General features: G+C 44.7%; 1 protein-coding gene across 1 annotated transcript in view; it reads right to left on the bottom strand.

The window, feature by feature from the left end:
- wdr11 (WD repeat domain 11) overlaps positions 1–12319 on the bottom strand; it is a 71431-nt gene extending 59112 nt beyond the window's left edge. Inside the window, exons 1-4 of the mRNA XM_039743619.1 lie at positions 12162–12319; positions 11969–12080; positions 6684–6837; positions 605–778 (exon numbers count right to left, since the gene is read on the bottom strand). Coding sequence (XP_039599553.1) covers positions 605–778; positions 6684–6837; positions 11969–12080; positions 12162–12247 — 526 coding nt within the window. The 5' untranslated portion in view covers positions 12248–12319. The remainder of the gene's footprint in view (positions 1–604; positions 779–6683; positions 6838–11968; positions 12081–12161) is intronic.
- Between the last annotated feature and the right edge of the window lie 590 nt (positions 12320–12909).

Raw genomic sequence — 12909 nt, forward strand, 5'->3', positions numbered from 1 at the left:
TAAATTGTCCCTGGTGCGTGCTTGAATAAACGTACTTCAATTAAAGATTTGGATTTTTCTCTTTTTTGGGTTGTGAGCCCACATTTTTTTTTTAGGGGGGAAGAATTTATTAGAAGCCTAAGAACTCATCTTAAGCAGCGGTGCCAATAATTGTGGAGGGCGCTATATTTCCTAAGACGCATTTCAGTTGGTCTCGATCAGATCGAGAAAAGGACTTGTCGAAGAAGTTAGCAAATTGACACTTTTATATGACACTGCATCACAACATTACAAAGACAGCCAATTCATGGCAAGAAATATCAGCTGACATTTATTTGGAAGCCAGCAAGTCAATGAAAAAGTGGAAACTATTTGGCACAAATACATTTGCCTATGGAAGAAAATGAGTAACAAGAGGAGTGCTGATCTTGGAGGGCAAACACCGCCTGCATTTTAACAGATCTTTCGCTTTTCTTGCATACAGAAACACTGCCACCAAACTGCTGCTCAGGCGTGTGCCTGCAGTATAAACTGCCTTGGATGGCACACATCAGTGTAGCTATGGCGTCGGTTCAATGCAGAATGCAGAAATCAGCCTTTAGAATAAACGTAAAAAGCTGCTTACATGCCAAGTTGGACGGGTCAAAGGGATCGAAGGAGAAGGACAGGATGTTCTCAGCGTAACTCTTCTTCCAAAGTTTGGTCCCGGTGTCTGCGTTCCAAAGAACAACGTAGTTGGGAGGATGGACAGCCAGCAGCAGATCTCGAGTGGCATCCTGACTCCAGAGCCATTCCATATCTGCAAAGAAAGAGACGGTGCTCAATAAAGACGCATTTCTTTATTACCATAAAGTATTCTGGAGTAGACAGACTCATTCCGAGGCCAATTTCATGCAATAGTCTTAGACACATAATTATATTTGTATTAAAAAAAGCTTTAAAAAATAATGATTACAATGAGCAGGACACAGTAGAAAATGAGCAGGTTCTTTGCCCTCGGCGTCTTGTTCCACTGGTCCCAGTTTATACAGCCACAAAGGAGAGGAGGCCGTATTTTAATGAACAGATGATGAGACGGGAGTTGCTAGCCTAATAGAGTTTGAACCTGAAGTTCAATCCTATTTCTCCATCAGTGATCAAAATTAAACCCAGAAATTGCAGTAAAAAAAATCTTTTGAGAAAAATACCAAGCAAAAAACACACGTGGCAAAGTTTTGTGGGATCTACAGTTTCTATAGTCTCAAAGAACCAGGAAATGGACGTGTGGATTTTTATCACTTGCCACGCACTCTCAGTCATCCCCAAAACAGTGAGAAGAATCGTAAGAGTTCTCGAGTCTCGTCTGCTTCCACCTCCCCAGGTCGCCCCTGCCAGCTTTCACAATGTGGAGGTCAGGACTCAGTGGAGGCCACACCCTTTTTATTTAGTGATGGACGGTGGCCTCAGCTGTGTGCTTGGGGTCACTGCAGTTGAGACCAATCAGAGGCCTTCCCAATGAGATTGTGTGATGGAGGAGAATCTGCTTGGACTTTTCAGCACTGAGGATTCCATTCATTCCAAGCAGAATGCCAACTCCATGTTCCCTAAACCTGTACGTCACTGCCATTGTGCTTCAGCGTTGGCTGTAGATACTCCTCCTTGTCACACCTCCCAGTTACCCCGTGCATATAAAGTTGAACTTTGCAGTGGCCTAGTCCTTGTGTTTTTGAGTCTCTTAGCTTTCTTTCCACTTTCATCGGGAATAGCTTTTTGGTAACAACTCTTCAGACCTGTAGACAGGTGGACTTCTGTGACTTCAGAGCGGACGGCAGTGCCAGACACCCTCCAGTTTCAATGGGACGTCAGTTTGGTGATCTCTCACCTCCAGTATTTGCTTTCCAATGCCAACCACTGCTTTTCTGGTCCTCCACTTTACTACTTCATTGTGCTTCTTTGGAAGAGCTTGGGCAGCAAACCTCAAGACTCCAGTCTGCTCGGGAGAGATCTTGTGGATGCAGGACGACCATCTTGTGTCTTGTTGTTCTGCTCCCTGTTGAGCCGACAATGTGAAGGCTAATCGTCACATCTGCCCGACATGCCCTCACCTTTTTGTGTCCTTGTCCTTTGCCAAGGTTTCTTCTTTCTCCTTCTGTTTCAGTTCGTCACTTCATTTCTGTCACCTCCTGATGTCAATGATCTAAAGCACATCTGTTATTTCTGCAATGACCTACCAAGTCATCTGAAAAGTGTTTTTGTTACTGTTACGAAATACAAGCAATTTTGTAATTTTTTGGAATGTTTGGATGGCTGAAATTTGCTCTTTTCTACTGACATTAATGCAGAAGACAAAGAATGAACACCTAAGAGAAAGCTTACGTAAAAATCCAGGGGGCCCAAGAGTTCTGCACATTACTGTGTATTGAGGATTTAGGAAGGCTGCGTGTCCACCCCACCAAGCCCTGTGCATAGCTGAAGAGCTTCAAGAAGAGCCCAATGGGCACATTACTTGTGGTTCTCACAGAAGATGATGGCCATTGGCAAAACTAGATTTCTAGCCATAGCTCAAAGAGAATGCTAGATATTGTTAGGTTCCATTTATGTTAATCCGTTTGGAAGTGCTTTATCTTACTGTGCGTTTGAACTAATCTGTATATTTCAGCGTGTGTCTGTGTAATTTGTAATACGTTTGTAATTGACTTGACTAGTGTGTGTCAGAGTGCAATGTTAAAGAAACTGCGGACAGACATCCATTACATGGAGAACTCAAGTTCAGTAAATCAGGAAGGAGAGTCGCTTTGAAAACTCACACCAATCGCTCCAGGATCTCCTTTCCTCCTTGTGCCATACAACTTTTCAAAAAGAAATAATCGGAGATAATGTTTAAGGTTTTGATAGATATCCTGTAACCTTTTATTTGTAAATACTTCACTCGCCAACCCCTGTGTTTGGTTAATCGGATATACACTTTTAACCTTTTTTTTTCCTTTGGAATTGTTTCAATTTCATTATTTGCACTTTTACTTTAAAGCTTCATTAAAAATAATATTTTTTGGAGACACATTGTGACAAAGCAACGTATAACTGCCCGCGAGTGAATATCGTTTCTGTCTCTCTAATAAATAATCCGACTTTTTCTAATGTTTGTCCCTGTGATTTATTGATTTGTCATAGCAAAAGTTAATCTGACGGAAAACCATAAATGTTTTAATACGAATGGCATATCACGATCTCCTTTGGTGTGTAACGTTATTCGCGGAATATATACATTACCTTTCCTATTGCCTGTTAATATCTGCTTCGCTTCTCCGTGATCATAAATATACACCTGACCGAACTGTGTATTCTTTGAAATTCAACTTGTCGTTGCTTTAACTGTTCCGGGACCACAGATTCTCATAGCGTATGGTCTATTATTGTGTAAATCCACATTTTGTGCATTTTATGACGCGAATGCAAAAAGATTTTGTTTTCTGCTCTTTGCCTTTTATTTCTGAACTCGCTCTGTCCTGCTCTTTTTTCAATGACACCTGGTCCTGATGATTCATTATCTTTTGTTTGTGCTAATGTGATCTTTTCTATCTTTTTTTTGATACTGTAGCGACTGACGTAATAAAGTGTCACAAAAGTTTTGCTTGAACAATCGCCGACTTCATAACCCCAAAAACAACTTTCTAGCACCTTCTCCAACCCCTCATCCCCAGGGTCTCGAACCCCCGTCAACGCATCAATCAATACCCGCTATCAGTCTTCCGTGCTGTACTCCAACCTCCCTCAATCGGACCGAACAGTCACTTAAAACCAAAAAGGCCTCAACCTGGCTGGGACGCTACAATACTTCTGTACCTTTCTCTGCATGTGTATCGCGCCATCGTGTGTTGGAGCCTTTTGAACTCCAGTGCTTTCATAATCTCTTATCTGCCTCTTTTTCTCTCCAACGCCCGTGTGTCTCTATTCTCCGTATTGTCCTTATACGCTTTATTTGTGTTGAGAGCACAGAATCTGTGTGCGCTACGTGCTTTTACACGACTGAGTGTTTTTTGATGGGTGTGCTCTTATATGATATCTGTTGTAAGTAGTGCGTGTCATGCAAGAATCTCATGTTCTACGTCCCCGCGAGATGGCCCTGGGACAATCTCTTGGCATCAAGTCTCATGTTTACAGTCCCCGCGAGACGCTCCGTGGCCAGTCTTTTTTGTCTTGCGAGTCTTTTAAATGTCTTCCGAGAACTTCCGAGAAGATCACGTATCGTCGCCTTGCTTTTGCCTTCCAGGATATTTTTTTATAATAGAGAGATGTACTATCGAACTGCCTTACCTTAACCTTTCATGTTTCTATTTGTCAGTTTCATTTCATTCTGTCAGTTATTAGATGCAACTGAGAAGGCAAATTTCATGTTTTCTTGTATAAACCTGACTAAACAAAGAAACCTTAATTGAGTTTTACCTGTGAACTTGTCACAGTGCTCGAAGCCTGTACTCAGTAAAGGGTGCAATGGAAAAATAAAGTGACCAGAATTGAATATCAAACCCAACTGCAGAGACGCACAGGGAGAGCCTAGACAAAGAGGACCTCAGCTCAAATGCCAATAGGTGGGGGTCAGCCATGTCTCTTGGCTAATCATAAAGATTAACTCAGGCGTCTGTAATCATGCGTGCCAGTCGTCCGTCTCTGACTACGCATCATATTGAATTCACATAAAAAGTCACACAGGCAGCGCACACGTATCAAGTTAAGCATAGGCACCTGTACCCTGCACATCCAGCAGGTGGTCCCACATTGGCCAATCAGCATTTTCCAGCTTGCACGTATCTGCTGCAGACTGGACAGGGGATGCGAGTGCCGGGTATAAGGGGCACATTGGCCCCGTGACATGGGCACATCTCTGCAGAGACTCGAGTAACAATTCCCGTCGGTTTATCATTGCACGCCACTGACTGACAGCGCACTGAGAGCACTTTCGACAAGTTCGCAGGCGAAATGCAATTCCACTTTACAAATGATTAATTACAAAAAAACACAAAGCAGATCCAAACGCATTTAACAAAAACAGAACCTAACAATATTTGTCCATTAACAAGCCCTCCATTCTGTGGCACTTGTATGTCACAGGAATACACAATCAACATACGGACAGCTCGTACACCAAGACTGCAATATGACAAACTCAGAAGGACAGACCTGCTAGTGAGGGGGCCGATGACGTCTTCTAATACATCTGCCCCCATGAGAACAAATCATTCATCATCATGGTCTCGGCCTTCATAGTCATGCTAGTAGTACTCAGATTTATGTTATGCCACAGCTTGAATGCTTTTCTGACTGGAGTTTTTGTTTTCCTCCCCTCCGTTGTCAGCCGGCTGTAGCTCGATGATAATAATGGCCAGACACTGTTAGGTTAGACTGCTTTGTCTTTGTTTTAACTAATCTTTATCTTTAAGTGTGTACATTTCATAAGGGGTCATTTGTAAAGTTGCGATCGTATTTTACCTGTGAGTTGTTACAGCACTCTGAGCCTACACTCAGCGAAGGACACATAAAAACAAAGTGAATTGAATTTGTGATGTCAAGAGTTGGGTGAATATTCATTTTTTCTTAAATTGAATGCTGACAGGACTGAAGTGCAGTTCATTTTCTCTCAAATCAATTGCCTCCACGATTTCAACGTTAACGCTGATGCTGTTTTGGATCAACGTTCCTAATTTAGGGGTGTTTTTTTAACTCACCACTTACCTCTAAGCCTCACATGGGGTCCCACTGAGAATCACCTTCACGATATCACTCGTCTTCACCGTAGGAGTGGCGCTGGAACACTTGTGCATGCTTTCATTCTCAGTTTTCTGGCCTTACCGCTCACCAGACTGTCATATACCCAGGGTACACCTGCTAGATCGAATTCTCACATACACCAAGTGAGCAGAACACGTCACTCCAGTCTTTTACCATTCCCACCAGCTGCCCGTTTCTTTACATATCAAATATAAGCTTGTGACTACAACTTTTAAAGTGTTACGCTGTATGGCTTACTTCCCACATGTCTTGCTCACCTCCTTCATCGGCATAATCCTCCACAAGGCCCTTAGATTTGATTAACTCTATTAATCTCAAGGAGAAATCTAAAGGTTGTATGGAACTGGGCACCGCTAATCTCGCATGCCAAGCATTCTTCCTGGGGTGACAGATCATTCCATGCCATGGCCCCTCCTTACCTCAATGGCTGCTAAACTGCTCTTATTTTAATACCAAATGGAAAACTTCATTCTTCAGTCTTAGATTTTTTTTAACAACTGAAAGATATTACTGTTCTGTTTTATTATGTGATGTTTTAAAATACTATTTAAATTGTCTTTGGGTTTGAGAAAGGCACGATATCCATCTATCGATCAATAAAAGTGATTATTGTTTTCCATTAGACTCTACCTATGGAGGAGAGATGTGAAGTATAATGAGAGAAGGGTGCTAAGGATAGAGCAGGTAGGTAAGAGGAGAAGAGGAAGGCCTAAGCGAAGGTTTATGATTTTATGATTGTGGTGAGAGGGGACATGCAGGTGATGGGGGTGACAGAACAAAATGCAGAGGACAGAAAGATATGGAAGTAGATAATCCGCTGTGGCAACCCCTAACAGGAGCAGCAGAAAGAATAAGAAGATTTGACTCTACCTATGGCGGGTGGCCTGCATGTGAAAGTTCAAACTGCCCATTCATGCCCACTGTCTGCATTTACCGACCTTGAATGGGTTTGCTGTGTTCCTGGATCTCACAGCGAGCTGTTCCAGTCATCACATCCCACACGATGATCTTCCCAGTGCAGTCAGCGGATGCCAAGCGCAGGGAATACGGGGAGCCAATGTTGTGGTGGTAGTTCTCTCGTGCCCATTTCACCTGTTTGAAAAACAGAAACATCAGCAAACCCTCTTTATGTAGGAGACACACTGCCAACAAAGACTCAAAGGGAGAAAGGTCTGAACCACAGAGTTGGGGACAAAAAGTACTGTGATGATCAGAAGGCTCCCCTCACTACAAAGAAGTTTCTGGAGCAAATCTAGAGAATTAAGCATGAAAAAGCTGACCTGGCAGCAAAAGGCTTATTTATGGCTTCAGAAAGATTAAATCCTCCGTCCGGGGGGGAGAAAAGAAATTGACAAGTAATGTTCTGCTGTAGTGACACGACGCTGAGAAGTACCAAAGTGTCAAATTCACCAGTATGGAGGAAAGAATTGGGCAGCACTGCAGATGGAATGGCTGCTGGCACAGGAGGCAGTGTGTGGGCAAACCTGGTGGCAAGTCTGCCCAAGAGAAGAAGCACCCAGGCATCCAGCCAGAATAAAAAACAGCTACAGTTGTGCAGGGCAGGAAATACACAGACAGCATAGAAGAGAGGCGCCGCTGGCAGGACTGCGTGAATTCACAGAGAATCAAGAAGCTGGCACAAAGGGGTGAACCCCAGATCTTGATGCACAGGCACCAAGCAGAAGGACATTTTTAAGTTTTCTGTCCTAGCAGTGAGTAGCCTGTACAAGAGAGAGGACATGTTGTAAACTGGTCAGACAGGAAAGTAACAGTTTACTGCACTCCGAGCACATGACGACAGTGACCACCGGCACTCGCTGCAGCACATTCAGGGATAGTCTTGAGAGCGCGGGAAAGGCGCTATATAAATAAAACACATACATACAGGGTGTTAGCGGTCAAATATTGGAACATAACAAACAATATGTACAGTGGCTATAGAAAAGAATCCCCTTTCGAAATATCCTTTTTTTATTGCTTTGCAGCCTTTAAATGAAAACACACAAACTAATATTTCTTCCCAGCTTTACTTACTCAGTGCCACCTCTAACATCCAAGTGAAAGACATCACAGCTACAGTTCAGAAAAATGATAAAAAAAAAATCAAAAACAAGACTTACTGAGATTAATAAAGGATCACCCCCCAATGTCAATGTCATTTTGTTGACCCCCCTTTTGCTTTAATGGCAGCCTTGAGTCTGTGGTGATTCTTCTCTATCAGCTTTGCCCCCCACTCTTCTTTACAGTTGAACTGTTCAAGTTCGGCCACATTGGATGGTGAGCGTTGGTGGTCTGCATCTTCAGATCTTTCCACAGATTTTCAGTGTGATTGAGGCCTGGGCTCTGACTGGCCACACCAGGACATTCACTTTTGTCTCCTTCAGCCACTGGGTGGTCCATTTTGCTGTGTGCTTCGGGTCGTTTGTCGTGTTGAAAGGTGAATATTCTGCCCATCTTCAACTTTCTGGCAGAGGATGGCAGCTTTACCTCAACAATTTAACGGCATTTTGCCCCATCCATTTTTTCCTTCTACCTTAACAAGAGCCTCAGGCCCCCCACAACAGGATGCTGCCCCCTCCATGCTTTACTGTAGGTATGGCGTGTCGTGGATGGTGAGCTGCATTGGTGGACCATTTGGTGTTGAGGCCAAATTGTTTGATTTTGGTCTCATCTGACCAGAAGACCTTTCTCCACTTGGCATCATAATCTTCAAGGTGCATTCTGGGAAAGCTCAAAGAAGCCTTATAGTGGCCTGTCTTGAGAAGTGCGACCCTCCTGAACAAGTCACAATTGTGGAGCACTTGTGAAATTGTTGTCACCTGCACACCATTAATGACCGCTCTGTGCCATCAAATCCTGTAACTCCTTCAAAGTGGTAACCATTGGCCTCTCGGTCGCCTCTCTTACCAGTTTCCTCCTTGCTCTCCCATCCAGTTTGGAGGGTCCTAGTCGTACCAAACAGTCTTTATGATGGACTTTACTGAGCTCCTTGGGATTGATGAAGCCTTTGAGATGTTTTTTTGTCTCCATCTCCTGTCTTATGTCCGTCCACAACTCCATCCCTGAGATCTTCTGAAAGTGACCTGCCACTCATAGTCAGTTGTTTGCTGTCAGTTGGACTACCAAGCAAGGGAATGAATGGACCAGGAACAGCTTCACTAATCCCACGCATTACAACTGAGCACAGCCAGTAACCGCAATGGGAATGGTGGGCACTGGCACCTGAGTGGGTTTAGGGGGGATCCTTTATTCATCTCAGGATTTCTTGTTTTTGATTCGTTATAATTTTTCTGAACTGTAGCTGTGATATCTTTCACTTGGATGTTAAGAGATTGCATTAAGTACGTAAAGCTGCAAAAAATATTAGTTTGTGTGTTTACATTTAAAGCTGTAAAGCAAAAAAAAAAATGGAAATAATTTGAAGGGGGGATTCTTTTCTTTACCCACTTTATATAATACTTGCTAATGCAATGTATACAACTGTATATAAATGTTATATTCCATGCATAATTAACGTGTGCGTGTGCCTGTGTACCCTTTGATGGTATTGTGTCTTTGTCATCTGTCATCATCATAAGGAGACAAGCAAGTAAGGATATCAAAGTACCGAGAACGCAGGACAAGAAACTGGACCACTAGAGTCATGGACGTCCAATTAAACAGCACTGGGTTCCTTGCTACAAATTCCCCATGGAATGAGGAACAGTCCTGGTTTCTGAATTGCTTACCACTTTCTTTCTTTATAGAAAAAATGCCACAGGTGTCAAGAACTGAAAAAGTCACCCACTTGAACGTCATCAGCCACAGCACTGGACTTCGACGTCACACTGAGCCCAAGTAATCTTGAAGTATTTTTACATTAACACCAGATAATCCAGCTGCACTTTCTATGGTGTCTTTCTAGGCCGAATGTGAGATGTGAGCCCTGTGGAATGGCCAAATGGGGGATGTAACTTGATGACCGAGGTCTCCAGGACTCTAAACAAATCCAAGTCATATTATGGGATATCATCTGCTGTTAAATTCTGCTCTGTACTTCTACATTTTTAAGTTTTATACTGTATTGAGGATTTCTTCTGTTCTGTGTATTGTATTGTATTGGATTGGATTGACCCCCACTGCACGCCCAACCTACCTCCTTTCCGGAGGTTTCTTCCATTTTTTCCCTACAAGGGTTTTTTTGGGAGTTTTTCCTCATCTTCTTAGAAAGTCAAGGCTGGGGGGCTGTCAAGAGGCAGGGCCTGTTAAAACCCATTGTGGCACTTCTTGTGTGATTCTGGGCTCTACAAAAAAATAAACTGTATTGTATCTTCTTCCGCTTATCCGAGATCGGGTCGCAGGGGTAGCAGCCTTGAGCAGAGATGCCCAGACTTCCCTCTCTTCCGGCCACTTCTACTAGCTCTTCCGGGGCAATCCCGAGGCGTTCCCAGGCCCCTCCAGCATGTCCTGGGTCATCCCTGGGGTCTCCTCCTGGTTAGACGTGCCCAGAACACCTCACCAGGGTGGCATCCTGATCAGATGCCCGAGCCACCTCATCCGACTCCTCTTGATGCGGAGGAGCAGTGGCGCTACTCTGAGCTCCTCCCGGATGACCAAGCTTCTCACCCATTGAAAACATTCATACAAAATAAATATTTGTCTGCAGTGGGCTGCCACCCTGCCCAGGGTTTGTTCCTGCCTAGCGCCCTGTGTTGGCTGGGATTGGCTCCAGCAGACCCCACGTGACCCTGTGTTGGGATATAAGGGGTTGGATAATGACTGACTGAATAAATATTTATAAAAATCCACTATTTATGCTTATTCGAATACCGTAATCAGATTCAGCTCCATCCCTACATGACAGGGTAAGGCAAAACGTTTAATGTGGACCTAAACAAGATCCAGAATGTCACATACAACAGAACGAGCTCACGTTCACGTAACGTATTTGCAAGTGAAGAACTTGAAGTTCACCGTTCCTAGACAAATGAGTTTGTTCAATGATGGCGCTCTTTTGAACTCGTTCACGCCTAACACTGACTACAACAACGCAAGAATCAGTAGACGCAAGAGAGCACCCAGTGCGGAGGACAACTGCAAGAAAAACGTTCTGTTTCTTAGCAAGCTGCCACATGGAATAAACTTTATTCTGCGAAAAGCAATAGACTGACATGTTTCTAGAGAAAGTGAGTTCATTTTGGCCATTTTCTGGAATGCCAATAACCTTCCAACTCAAGTGAACAGAATGATGGGTTTCAGCAGCAGTTTAATGCAATTACAAAGGTTTCTCTAATAACCCATTAGCATGTTAACAGGACTACTGAAGGATAAGCTAGGAGAGGTGACCATTAGGACACAGCAGGTATGGCTGCTGAAAATGTGACTTTATAGTCTTTTGTGAAAATACAAAAAAAAACCAAAGTCATTTCAAGCCATAACAGCCTTTAGTAAGACTAGCAATGCCTTGGTGGTATTCTTAAATCAATGCAATTGTATCATGATAATAAAAAGGAATCGGACCACATTTTGGAAGTGTCCAGACTTTTGACTGGTAGCAGACATTTTAACAGATGAACACAAATGACTTGCTCAGAGTCACACGAAGAGCTGCATGCAGGAGCTGAACTGAAAGCTTTGTGGCTTTGAGGAACTGGCACTCATATTCAGCTACACTGAGCCAAAGTACAGAATACAATAAACTGGACATTTAAAAAATCTGACAAATGACAGCAGACAGACCCCCCAGTGTGTCTCTTGTTATTTAGCTAATAGCTAAGCTGTCTCAATCTCTCATCCAAACGCTCTTTTAAGGATCCTACTTCAACTTCATGTCTCGGTTGGAGTCCCACAACACTTTGTGTATCGAAGTGCTTACTGGCTTCGTTCCTAAACGCCCTTCCCCTCAATTCTGCCGGTTCCCTAATTTGGGCCTTTGAGGATTTTGCCAACAGCGAGTATACTGCTCGGGACTTGAACCCGGGGTTCTGCTGGTGTGGCGTGCTGCGCCACCTGGCGGCTCCAATCACAGGATGACTCGATGTGTCAGTCAAGCACGTGACGTGAATGTCCGATGACAGAATGAAGGGGCGAGCACGGAGGTGGCGGCGACGAGGACGCCGTGAGCTCGCTGTCGGCCTCGATTCCACCGGTAATGACAGCGCACTCGAAGTGCCAGGCAGGCGCTGCCCGTTCCGGCTCAGTAGTCACCCCCCGGACTGTGCCTCGACCCGCGCGGAGTGCTCACCTTCACCACGTCGGCTTTGTGTCTCTCCAGCACCTGCACAGTCTGTGCCGTTCGCGGGTCAATGATCAGCACCAGCGAGCGGCAGCCTTGCGCCACGAGTCCCTGCCAGCCCCTGTAAAGACATGGAAGGCGAGTGAGAAGCCGCCGAGCGTCGTGGCGCAGCTGCCCGTGAAGAAGGAGCGAGCACACTTACCAGTCAGCCGCGCTTCTATTCTGGACGCTCAGCGCACCAGTCAGGGTCCGTGACGACACCTTGATGTTGGCTACAAACGGCAGCATCGCAGCTCAAACTAGAGACGACAGGACCGAGTTAGAACCAGGAAGAGGGCAGGAGGCCGAGGCGGAAAAGAAACAAAGGTTCCACCAATCACGTAGCCCCAAAGTGGGAATGGCCCGCCTCTCGGCGCACCGATTGGTTAGCCACACGCCAATCTTAACGTACCAAGTCATCGAATATTTAAACTGCCTGACAGGGCGCGTGGAGCGGAGTAGCAACAAGTGCGGGCGTCCGCTTTCAAAAGTAACTCGTTGACGCCACTGTCTGATGAATAAAAAATCCGAACGGACTTCTGTCTGTGCGTGACAACTCCTGAAGCGTTCAGGCTCCTTCGCCGCAAAGAGGAAACGCTTTTTCTAGGTCCGTTACTGAACTCTGTCCTGCAAGGTGCCGAGGCGCGGCGTAGAAGTTCCGGACTCCGCTTTGTCCAAACACCACAACACCGAAGGCAGCGGGGCGCCGGGCTCGTGGAAAGTCCAGGGGTTTTCTGCCTTAAGAAACATACAGTCTTCTTCTTTCGGCTGCTATCGTTAGGGGTCGACACAGAGGATCATCTTCTTCCATATCTTTCTGTCCTCTGCATCTTGTTCTGTTACACCCATCACCTGCATGTCTTCTCTCTCACCACATCCATAAACTTTCTCTTAAGCCTTCCTCTTACATG

Source organism: Polypterus senegalus, chromosome 1 (assembly GCF_016835505.1).
Source record: "Polypterus senegalus isolate Bchr_013 chromosome 1, ASM1683550v1, whole genome shotgun sequence".
NCBI lineage: Eukaryota > Metazoa > Chordata > Cladistia > Polypteriformes > Polypteridae > Polypterus > Polypterus senegalus.